This window comes from Calidris pugnax, unplaced genomic scaffold (genome assembly GCF_001431845.1).
Source record: "Calidris pugnax isolate Ruff unplaced genomic scaffold, ASM143184v1 scaffold107, whole genome shotgun sequence".
NCBI lineage: Eukaryota > Metazoa > Chordata > Aves > Charadriiformes > Scolopacidae > Calidris > Calidris pugnax.
The window spans coordinates 3,520,113-3,529,931 of NW_015090901.1; the positions used below are offsets into that span (position 1 = coordinate 3,520,113).

The window sequence follows — 9,819 nt, forward strand, 5'->3', positions numbered from 1 at the left end:
TCTCTTCCCATTAATTTACACTCTTTATGGCTGAGGGGAGACCTTATCAATGCTGACAAGTATCTCAAGGGAGGGTTGAAGGAGGAGGGAGCCAGACTCTTTTCAGTGGTTCCCACTGAGAGGACGAGGGGCAACGGGCACAAGTTGGAACAGAAGAGGTTCCACTCAAATATGAGGAGAAACTTCTTCACGGTGAGGGTGACAGAGCCCTGGAACAGGCTGCCCAGGGAGGGTGTGGAGTCCCCTTCTCTGGAGATTTTCAAGCCCCACCTGGATGCTCCTGAGTAACATGCTCTAGCTCTGGGAAATCCTGCTTCAGCAGGGGAGTTGGACTAGATGATCTCTATGGTCCCTTCCAACTCTAAAATTCAGTGAAATTCAGTGAAATTTCAGGGTGCACTGCTGTCCCCCGCCTCGCTCACCAAGGGGAGGGTGGTGACAACACCAGGAAAAGGGGGGTGACAACAGCCTGGGGAGCTAATCCCTGGTGGGGGGACACAGGCTCTGCATCTTGTGGGTGACATCTTGTCCTTGTGTGTTGTGTCCCCTGGCAGTGGGGGAGCTGGAGATGGGCGACTGGCAGGAGGTGTGGGACGAGAACACCGGCTGCTACTACTACTGGAACACCCAGAGCAACGAGGTGACCTGGGAGCTGCCCCAGTACCTGGCCACGCAGGTCCAGGGCCTCCAGCACTACCAGCACAGGTAGGACTAGACCCCCAGCCCCCCCGGGGTGTTGTCCCCGAGTTGTTGTTGTTGTCCCTCGAGCCGCCCTTCACTCCCTCTCCTCTTCCTCAGCAGCACCGTGGCAGGGGCCAACGGCAGCTTCGTGGCAGCTGCTGAGCTGTACCCCCAGGAGAAAGGGGCTGCCCCGGGCAGCGTCAGCCGTGGGGCCAGCCTGGCCAAGAGGGAGGTGAAGAAGGTCAGTCAAGACGGGCCAAGCACTGGGTTCTGCTTGCCAGGGGGCTTGTGGGGTGCTTGGGGGGCTTGTGAGGACTTGTTTGGCTCGTGAGGAACCCCTTTGGGATTCCTCAGCAGTGGGGGGGTCGCTCCTCTCCGTTTGCAGCCCCCCTGTCAGCACGGGGCCACCCGGGCTCCTTCCTCTTGGGGCTGTGGTCTCCTTTGGTGCTCGGGGAAGGGGCAGGGCTGGGGGGCGAGGGGGGAGGGCAAGCTGTTGCCACAAAGCTGACGAGTGGTTGGACCTGGCAGGAGGTGAATGAAGGCGTGCAGGCCCTCTCCAACAGCGAGGAGGAGAAGAAAGGGGTGGCTGCAGCCCTCCTGGCACCCCTCCTGCCCGACGTGGTGAAGGAGGAAGAGGAGCGCTGGAGGAGGAAGGTGATCTGTAAAGAGGAGGTCGAGCCGCCTCCGGAAGAGGAGGTGAAGGCAGAAGAGGCGCCGGCGGCTCCCGAAGAAGCAGAGCCCAGCAGGGATCCCCTGGAAGACACGCTGCAGGAGGATCTGTGCAGTGTGGTGCAGTCGGGGGAGAGCGCTGAGGAAGAGGAGGAACAAGACACCCTCGAGCTGGAGATGGTGCTGGAGAGGAAGAAGGTAAGAACCTTTTGGCTGCGGGTGCAGCTGAGGGATCAGCTGGGAGTAAACTGGGAGCAGCAGATGTTTACGTCCTACTCCTTTGGGAGAGCGACCCTGTGTCTCCTGAGCTGCTCCTCTCTGGGTTTGGGCTCCTTAGAGATCAGCCACAGCTTCTTGTGGCCACTTGGGGAGTCACCAGCCACTTGCTGCATTAACACAGTGCCTTGATTAGATGGGGCTGTTAATTAGCTGTTTGCTCTCCTCTCACGGGTGACTCCTCACCGCGGCTGCTCTCTGTGGGGAGGTGGAGGTCTCTGAGGTGCCCCTCACCGTGGTGTCTGGATATTAGGAAAATTAGGAAAATATCAGAATCACAGAATCACAGAATCGTAGTGGTTGGAAGGGACCTCAGAGATCATTGAGTCCAACCACAAAAAAAAAACAAAACAAAAAAACCACCACAAAAAACACAAACCACCACCCACCACCTAAACACGCAACAACAACCACCAAACCAAAAACCATCACCCACCCACACAGCACCCCACCACAAACCAGTAATCTTGGGCACTAGAGCATGCCCTGAAGAACCAGGCTGGATATTAGGAAAAATTTTTTCCCTGAAAGGGTTCTCAGCCATTGGAATGGGCTGCCCAGGGAGGTGGTTGAGGCCCCATCCCTGGAGGTGTTCAAAAGACGGGTTGATGTAGTGCTGGGAGGTCTGGTTTAGTGATGATGCTCCTTGTTTGTTGTGTGGGTGTCTATTTTTGTCAGTCAGGTTGACGGTTGGACAAGATGATCTTGAAGGTCCCTTCCAACCTAGAAGGTTCTGTGATTGTGTCTCTCGGCAGGCGGAGCTGCGTGCCCTGGAGGAGGGGGACGGCAGCGTTTCGGGCTCCAGCCCGCTCTCCGACGGCAGCCAGTCGGCCTCGCAGGACACGACGCGCCGCCTGGCCTCCAAGAGAGGGAAATGGAAACTCTTTGTGGGAGCCGCCAGCCCCGAATCCGCCAGTCGAGGCTCCAGCAAAACGGGCCGGGAAAGCCCGGAAACGGGAGAAGCAGGTAATTGGGAAAAAAAGGGTCTCCTGGCCCCGAAGATGCGTGGGGTGACTGGAGCCCCCAGAGACACCCCCCTGCGGTGCGTAGAGGAGCCGGGCCGGGCGGTGAGGTACGTGGGACAGGCCCAGAGGGTGGCTGTCACCGCTGTCACACACAGCTGAGGTTGCAGGCTCGGGGCAGCGTGGGGATAAGCTGACGCTCTGCCAAATTCTCTCCTTTGTCCTATAATTAAAGAAAATAAACAGGAGAGTGGCCGTACCCCACACTTTATCAGGCCAAGGAACGCAGAGGAGCGATAACGGTGTTGTCACACCCCACAGCCTTCCTCTTGTGTTATAAATCCCCACCAGTGGGGATTTATAACTGTTCCCTTCCTCTGTTCACGTTGTGTTTCGAAGGTGCCTGGTGACAGTCACCACGTTTCAGCTGGGTGAGCTGTTCCCCAAGAGCCGCTCCGGCTCCGCGCTCCTTGGTGTGTGGGGAACAGCAGGAGGGTCTGGTTGACGGAAGGGTTGTTTGATATCGGGCATCTGTTGGAGCCTTCTCTTCTCCAGGCTGAACAATCCCAGCTCCCTCAGCCTGTCTTCACAGGAGAGGTGCTCCATCCCTCTGATCGTCTTCGTGTAGCCTGACGCTTTACCAACAACAACCCCTCCAGCCACAACTCCTCGAGTGACAACTACCCTTCCTGTTAGTGCTCTGCTTTCCTGTGGTACATCCACAGTCTGTCAGAGGCTGTTGCCCAGTACTGAGAGCAGTTGAGTGGATGTTGCAGAGCATCACCCCATGGCAGCTGTTAATGTTCCTCTACAGCCGGTGCTTCGCTGCCTGTTGTGGCTGTTTCCTGTCCCTGCTCCTGTCCCCTCCAGAGCTGCACCGGCTGCAGGGTCATGGAGAACAGCCCCAACTCCCACATCTCCCAGTCCCTCCCCAGCACAAGGCTTCATGCCAACGGCTGCCTCCTGGCAAAGGGCTTTTCCCAGAAAAAAACCAAAAAGGGGTATGAAATTGTCCTGAGCCCAGAAAGGCTGCCTCCTGCTGAGGGGGGAGATGGTGCTCACCCCAAAACGGGGCTGATGCAGCCCTGAGGGGTGTCTGCTCCAGGCAGAGGTGTGATCCAGATGCCAGGCCTGGCTTTGTTTGTCCGGGGTGGTTTTCTCCAAAGGCTTTTCCTCCTGCCTCGTGGGTGTCCCTGGAGATGACTTCCTTCCCCACTTACCCCGGGGAACAGCAACGTGTCTCTCTCAAATAACCTGCTTCAAGTTGTTGCTACTTTTCCTCCTGCCTCGTGGACGTCCCTGGAGATGGCTCCTTCCTGCAGAGCTGCTTTCCCGCTTACCCCGGGGAACAGCAACGTGTTTCTCTCAAATAACCTGCTTCAAGTTGTTGCTGGAAGGTGACCGAGGGAACTCTCCTGCCCTTGAGGCCACACCAGGAATGTGTTTATCTTCCCCCGAGGAGCTTTAGGAGTCCCTTGGAAAACTTCCCTCCCTGGAATTCATCCCTTGGACAGTGAATTAGTGGCCGCCGTCCCGTGATGTGGCTCAGGTGGAACCTTACAATCTTGACAACTTTTTGGGAACTCCTCAGTCTTTGACATTGTCTCAACTTATTTAATCATTGATACCTTTTCTTGATGAATTATTAAACCTCCAGAGTCAATGATTGCCTGCCTTCCGTGAGCCCCTGTGCTCCAGGCTGTTCTTCTTTCAATGATTGCCTGCCCGGCCGTTAACTCTCTTCACGCTTCTGTGAGCCCCTGTGCTCCAGGCTGTTCTTCTTCAGCTGTAACTCTGCTTCCCATCCCATCCTCCTGGAGGGACACCCCCACCATCAAAGCACAGAGGCAGTGACCTTCTTTACTTTTTAATTTCAGGCTCTTGTTGCTGTTCCCTGTCAGAAAGGGGCCATGGCTCTTTCCCTGCCCTCTCCTGCAGGTTTTGGCTCCCTGGCACGGTGTCTCCAGCCGTGGCCGTGGTGGGACCAAGGCCTCATCTGCTGTTTCTTCTCCCGCAGCAACGAGCGCAGAAGCAGCCGATGCCAATTCAGACAAAGAGGCAGAGTCTGAGGAGCCCCAGGAGAAAACCAAAGCACAAGGGGCACCCAAAATAGAAGAGGAGGAGCAGGACCTAAAGGTACGGAGACGCAGAGGTGCGTGTCGGTGAGATTTGCCCCAGCTCGTGTGAGGGATGTGGTGACTCCCCCAGGCACCATCAAAGCACAGAGGCAGTGACCTTCTTTCTTTTTTAATTTCAGGCTCTTGTTGCTGTTCCCTGTCAGAAAGGGGCCATGGCTCTTTCCCTGCCCTCTCCTGCAGGTTTTGGCTCCCTGGCACGGTGTCTCCAGCCGTGGCCGTGGTGGGACCAAGGCCTCATCTGCTGTTTCTTCTCCCGCAGCAACGAGCGCAGAAGCAGCCGATGCCAATTCAGACAAAGAGGCAGAGTCTGAGGAGCCCCAGGAGAAAACCAAAGCACAAGGGGCACCCAAAATAGAAGAGGAGGAGCAGGACCTAAAGGTACGGAGACGCAGAGGTGCGTGTCGGTGAGATTTGCCCCAGCTCGTGTGAGGGATGTGGTGACTCCCCCAGGGAAGTCCCAGTTGGCCACTCTCCCTGGGGCTCACCGTGCCACCAACAACACGGAGGGACGCTGCTGGCTCCCTCTGCCCGGGGGATGTCACCAGCCAGTGGGGACACCTGAGTTTAGGGCTGTGGCTTTGGCCTGGCTGGAGTGACTTTGTCCACCTCCCGCGCTCCCTGCCCCTGCGGAAGCTCTGACCCCCCCATCCCAGTGCAGCTCCTCCTGGCCCTGGGAGAGAACTGGGACTGGGCCAGCATCTCCGCAGCCCAGTGTCTCCAGGAGGAGCCGGCAGCAAAGGCTTGAAAGTGTTTAAAAACCAAATCAAAATAAAATAAAGGGGGTGTGGGGGGACCCTGAGCCCTGGGTCTGGTCCTGAGAGACAGCAAACGCTTTTGTCTTGACTTTCTTTTCACCCCTAACGACGTGACAGCCCTCTGGCACCTGCCCCTTCCCAGGCTGAAGACTCCTCATCTATAATTTCTCTGTGTCTGGAGCTGTCAGTACCGTTCTCCCGTCACCCAGCGTGACTTTTTGAAGTCATTTGATGCAAACTGGGGAAGCCCTGGGGAATTTCTGCAGCGTCCAGCTGCTATTTTACTCCCATGCAAATTGGGGAAGCCCTGGGGATTTCTGCAGCGTCCAGCTGCTATTTTACTCTTCTGAGCCTCGGTTTGCTCTTTTTGGCTGTGGCTGAAGGACTCCCAAAGCCCCCTCCCGAGCCCTGGTAGTGACCCACGGAGCTACAGGCTCTGGGTGACGCTTACACAGAGCAAGAAGGGGGATCTTTTGTATTTGTCCTTTTGATTCCCTGGTCACTCATTCCTGCAGTGTTAAATTTGGCTCCTGAGTAATTCCATTCCATTGGCAAACGTTGTCACCTGCCTGTGACAGATGGTTTATGGCTGGGAATTGCCAGGTCGGGGCAGAACCCCGGTGGAGACCCGCAGTGAGATCTGCCCTCGGGGCCTGCCCTCATTTCCCAGCATTTAATCATTTTTCCAGCATGAAAAGGGAAGGGTTTCCTTATGGTCCTCGCGACAGATTTAGTATTTCCCATAAAAGAGCTCTGTAACAGAGTTTTGAGATGCGACGTCCCTGCCTGAAGCTACTGAGCTCTCCCTCAGCATAGCCTCTACAGGAGGCTTGTCTGATTACTTAATTTATTTATAAAAAAAGAAGAAAAAAAGCCTGCAGCAGGACCACGCTGGCTGGCTGCCGCCTCCCAGATGGCTGCCAAAAGCCTTTTAAGCTGTCACCTTTGCTGTCCCCCTTCTCTCCTGGTGTGTGACGGAGTGTGCGCTGTCGCGTGGTGCTTTCATGCAGGATCCCTTTAGAGCTGTCGGAGGAATGCCGGCTCCTCGGGTAATCGGTGCCGTGGGCTTCGTCGCTTCGGGGTAATCTCTCTCCTGCCAGCTCTCTCCCTGGTTTGCAGGAGATCCGGGCTCCTCCGCTGCCAGGTCCACCCCCTGCTCCGGGATCTTCCTTGGCTTCTCCTGGAGCCACGTTAATTTGGGAATTAATTTCCCCGCCTCGGGCTTGTCTGTCCGGCCCGTCCCACTCCCTGGAGACAGACGCTGCGTTGTCAGCTTTGGGGGGACCTTCCAAAGCCTCTTGTGGAGAGGAGTAAAGGGAAAAGAAAGACATTCTCAGAGCCCTCCTTAGAGCAATCGTGATGCTGTTTGCCAGCATCCACCCCAATTCTGCTCTTGATTGGCTTTGTGGCTCGTAGCTGCTTTCACGCAGCCCCCTCAGCCGGGGGAGTGACGTGGGGGGGTCCCCGTGTCCCTGCATCAGAGGTTTGACCCTGTGGGACGCTGGGGCTGAGTGCTGGTGGTCGCTGTGGGCTGCCCCGAGCCTTAACGTAGATGCTGTGTCTGCTCAGGAGTAAATCCAGAGCTGTGTCCTCTCTCTGGTGCTTTCCAGCTCCTTCCTCCGGAAAGTGGCGACGCACCAAGCCTGAAATTACATCCCAGCCCCTTCCCTTTGGGAAATGGTTGAAAAATATTGTATTTAACTCTTTCTGCCCCGGTGATTGCTGTAACTCCAGAGCCGGGGGCTGAAGCAGACTGAGCTCTTTCAGCTGGTCTGGAGCTGTGACCACACCGAGAGGCGCTGGGAGCAGGGCAGGGTCCCCACAACGGATTTTGGGGTTTGCTGGCACCTCCCCTGTGGCTCGTCCTGCTGCCCCACACCAACCCCCATCCCTGGGGTGCAGGAGGTAGTAGAGGGGGTGACAGGCATCGGGGGGGGAACGTCCTGTTTGCCGGGGAAGGCCTGGAGCCGCGGGGGCCGCAGCCCTCCCGGTGACGCCACCCCCGGGGCGGCTCTTGACTCTTCCCCTTTCTCCCTGGCAGTTTCAGATCGGAGAACTGGCAAACACTCTGACTAGTAAATTGGAGTTCCTGGGCATCAACAGACAATCTATCTCCAACTTCCACATGTTGCTGTTGCAGACAGAGGTAACCGAGCCTTCGCCCCTCGCTCCGGCCTTCTGTTCCGAAGCGGATCAAATAACTGTGGGCCTCTCGAGCGCCGAGGGCCGGCGCTGCCTGAACCTCGGTGGCCGCGGGGCCCGCCTCCTGCAGGGCCCTTCCTCGGCGGGGGGAGAGCATGGCTTTGCGCGGAGGCGGTGTCTTCCTCCTGGCCCCCCCGAGAGTCCCCGTTTGCCGTAAGGGAACCTCCCGGACCTCGAGTCCTGTCCCCCCCCCGGGGCTTCTCGGAGCCTCCCCTCCAACGGCTTCCCCTCCCCGGTTCTTGCCCCTCTAGACCCGCATTGCAGACTGGCGAGAAGGTGCTCTCAATGGAAACTACCTCAAACGCAAACTCCAAGACGCAGCCGAACAGCTAAAACAATACGAAATAAACGCCACCCCTAAAGGCTGGTCCTGCCACTGGGACAGGTACGCGCTCTCCTACCTTTCTCACCTTTCATCTCTGACATCTCAGACATGATTTGTGACCATCAACCACCCGACGACGTTGGCGCCGTCCCTCTCGGAGACTACTGAGAGCAGCTTCTGTTAGCAGTGCTGGGCAGGCAGAGAGGAAAAAAAAAAAATAAAATAAAAACCAAAACCAAATAAAAGCAAACACACACACGTCCGGCACTCGCAGAGTTTTGGGCCAGCCACCAAAGAGGAGGATCCAAAGGGAGCGCTTCGGTGCTTTTTGAGACGGAGGCGATTTCCCTGGTCGGACAGAGCTGGTTCCACTCTGGCGAGTGTAAAGCGCTTGTTGGAGGGCGGGCCTGGGGGGTCGCGCATGCGAGAGCTCTGTGAACTTTGCAGGATCTCTGGATCACCTCTTCTGACCAACAGCTCTGACAAAGGACAAACTTCAACTCACCGCCGGAACGAAGAACAAGATTTCTGTCTCCTGCCAGCAGGTCAGACCCAAACATTTCTTTGTCTATTTGGCTTTCTTGATTAATTTTTCCTTTGTTTGAAATCTTTGCTCTTTTGTTTTTCAGCTCCCAGAATCCGCTCCCTCTCTCTAGCATTCACTGTGTGTTTGACACCAAGAGTTATCATAAAAAAAAAGCGAACCTCCCTCCGCGCACCACGGGGTAGGGGGGGCAGCCGCTTCTCTCCATCGGGCTGTTCCCCTCCCCCACTCCGGTGCCTCTTCTCGGAGGGGTGACTTTTTTCAGCCAAAGGGTGGAGGCTGAAAAGTCCCCAGTGGTGTTGGGGAGACGTCGCTCTGCCACGCGCTGTGGCCTCGCTACCTCGGCCCTCCCCTCCCTCGGCGCCGGGGGCTGGAGGGGGGGGGCTGCTCAGGGCCAACCTTCACGCAAAAATTAGCTTGGAGGGGGAAAAAAAACCAACCAAACAAAAAAATACAACAAAAAAATACGCGGTTCTGGGCCTTCTCCTGCCTCTGGCCTCCAAAAAAAAGTTGTTTGTTGGTGTTTTTGGGAGAGCGAGCGGCAGCGCTGTCGTGGGCAGGCCCCGCCTCGGAGTGTCGGTGTCGGGGAAGGGAATCTGAAGCCTCCCCCTTGTCTCTCTTGTGATTCAGGGAGCATAGACGCTATTTCTATGTTAACGAGCGCTCGGGAGAGTCGCAATGGGAGTTCCCCGACGGGGAGGACGAAGAGGAGGGACAGCGACCCGCCGACAGAAAAACCGACGGTCCTCCTAAACCACCTCCCAAAGACAAAGGAGAGCGCGCCGAGGACGCCGCCGAGCGCTCCGCAGGTACGGCACGGGGGGTCACCACAGTTGGGGGGGGGTCCCAGCCCCACAGCGGGGTGTTTGGGGGGGTCCCACCAAGGGCTAGAGCAGCACACGATGGTTTTAGTGATGCTGGGGTGAGCGTTGCTCCCGTGGTCCCGACCGTCCCCGTGGGTTTTAGGTGTCACAGCAGCGGTGGGGAAGGCGGCCTGCAGCTCGTGGGGTCGAGCCCGTGGCCTGAGCTCTGCCTTTGCCCACCCCCGGGCAGGGGGACAGCGGGCAGGAGCAGGCAGTGCGGTCCATGGCCTGGGTTTTCAAGCCTGTGTCAATATGTATTCTTCAGGCTCCCTTTGTAAAGAATCCTTCTCAGGCCAAGTCCCTGCTACGTCTCTCATGCCGCTCACTCCATTTTGGACTCTGCTTCAGTCCTCTGTCCCGGTCCTCCAACCTCCTTTGCCTTTGGAAATGCCTCCGCCGCCTCC

General features: G+C 57.1%; 1 protein-coding gene across 1 annotated transcript in view; it reads left to right on the forward strand.

The window, feature by feature from the left end:
- Positions 1–9,819, forward strand: part of FNBP4 (formin binding protein 4) — a 17,143-nt gene that overhangs the window by 3,683 nt on the left and 3,641 nt on the right. The window contains exons 6-15 of the mRNA XM_014948783.1: positions 555–705; positions 799–922; positions 1,210–1,548; positions 2,382–2,592; positions 4,606–4,724; positions 7,523–7,627; positions 7,935–8,068; positions 8,456–8,553; positions 9,183–9,361; positions 9,764–9,819. Coding sequence (XP_014804269.1) covers positions 555–705; positions 799–922; positions 1,210–1,548; positions 2,382–2,592; positions 4,606–4,724; positions 7,523–7,627; positions 7,935–8,068; positions 8,456–8,553; positions 9,183–9,361; positions 9,764–9,819 — 1,516 coding nt within the window. The remainder of the gene's footprint in view (positions 1–554; positions 706–798; positions 923–1,209; positions 1,549–2,381; positions 2,593–4,605; positions 4,725–7,522; positions 7,628–7,934; positions 8,069–8,455; positions 8,554–9,182; positions 9,362–9,763) is intronic.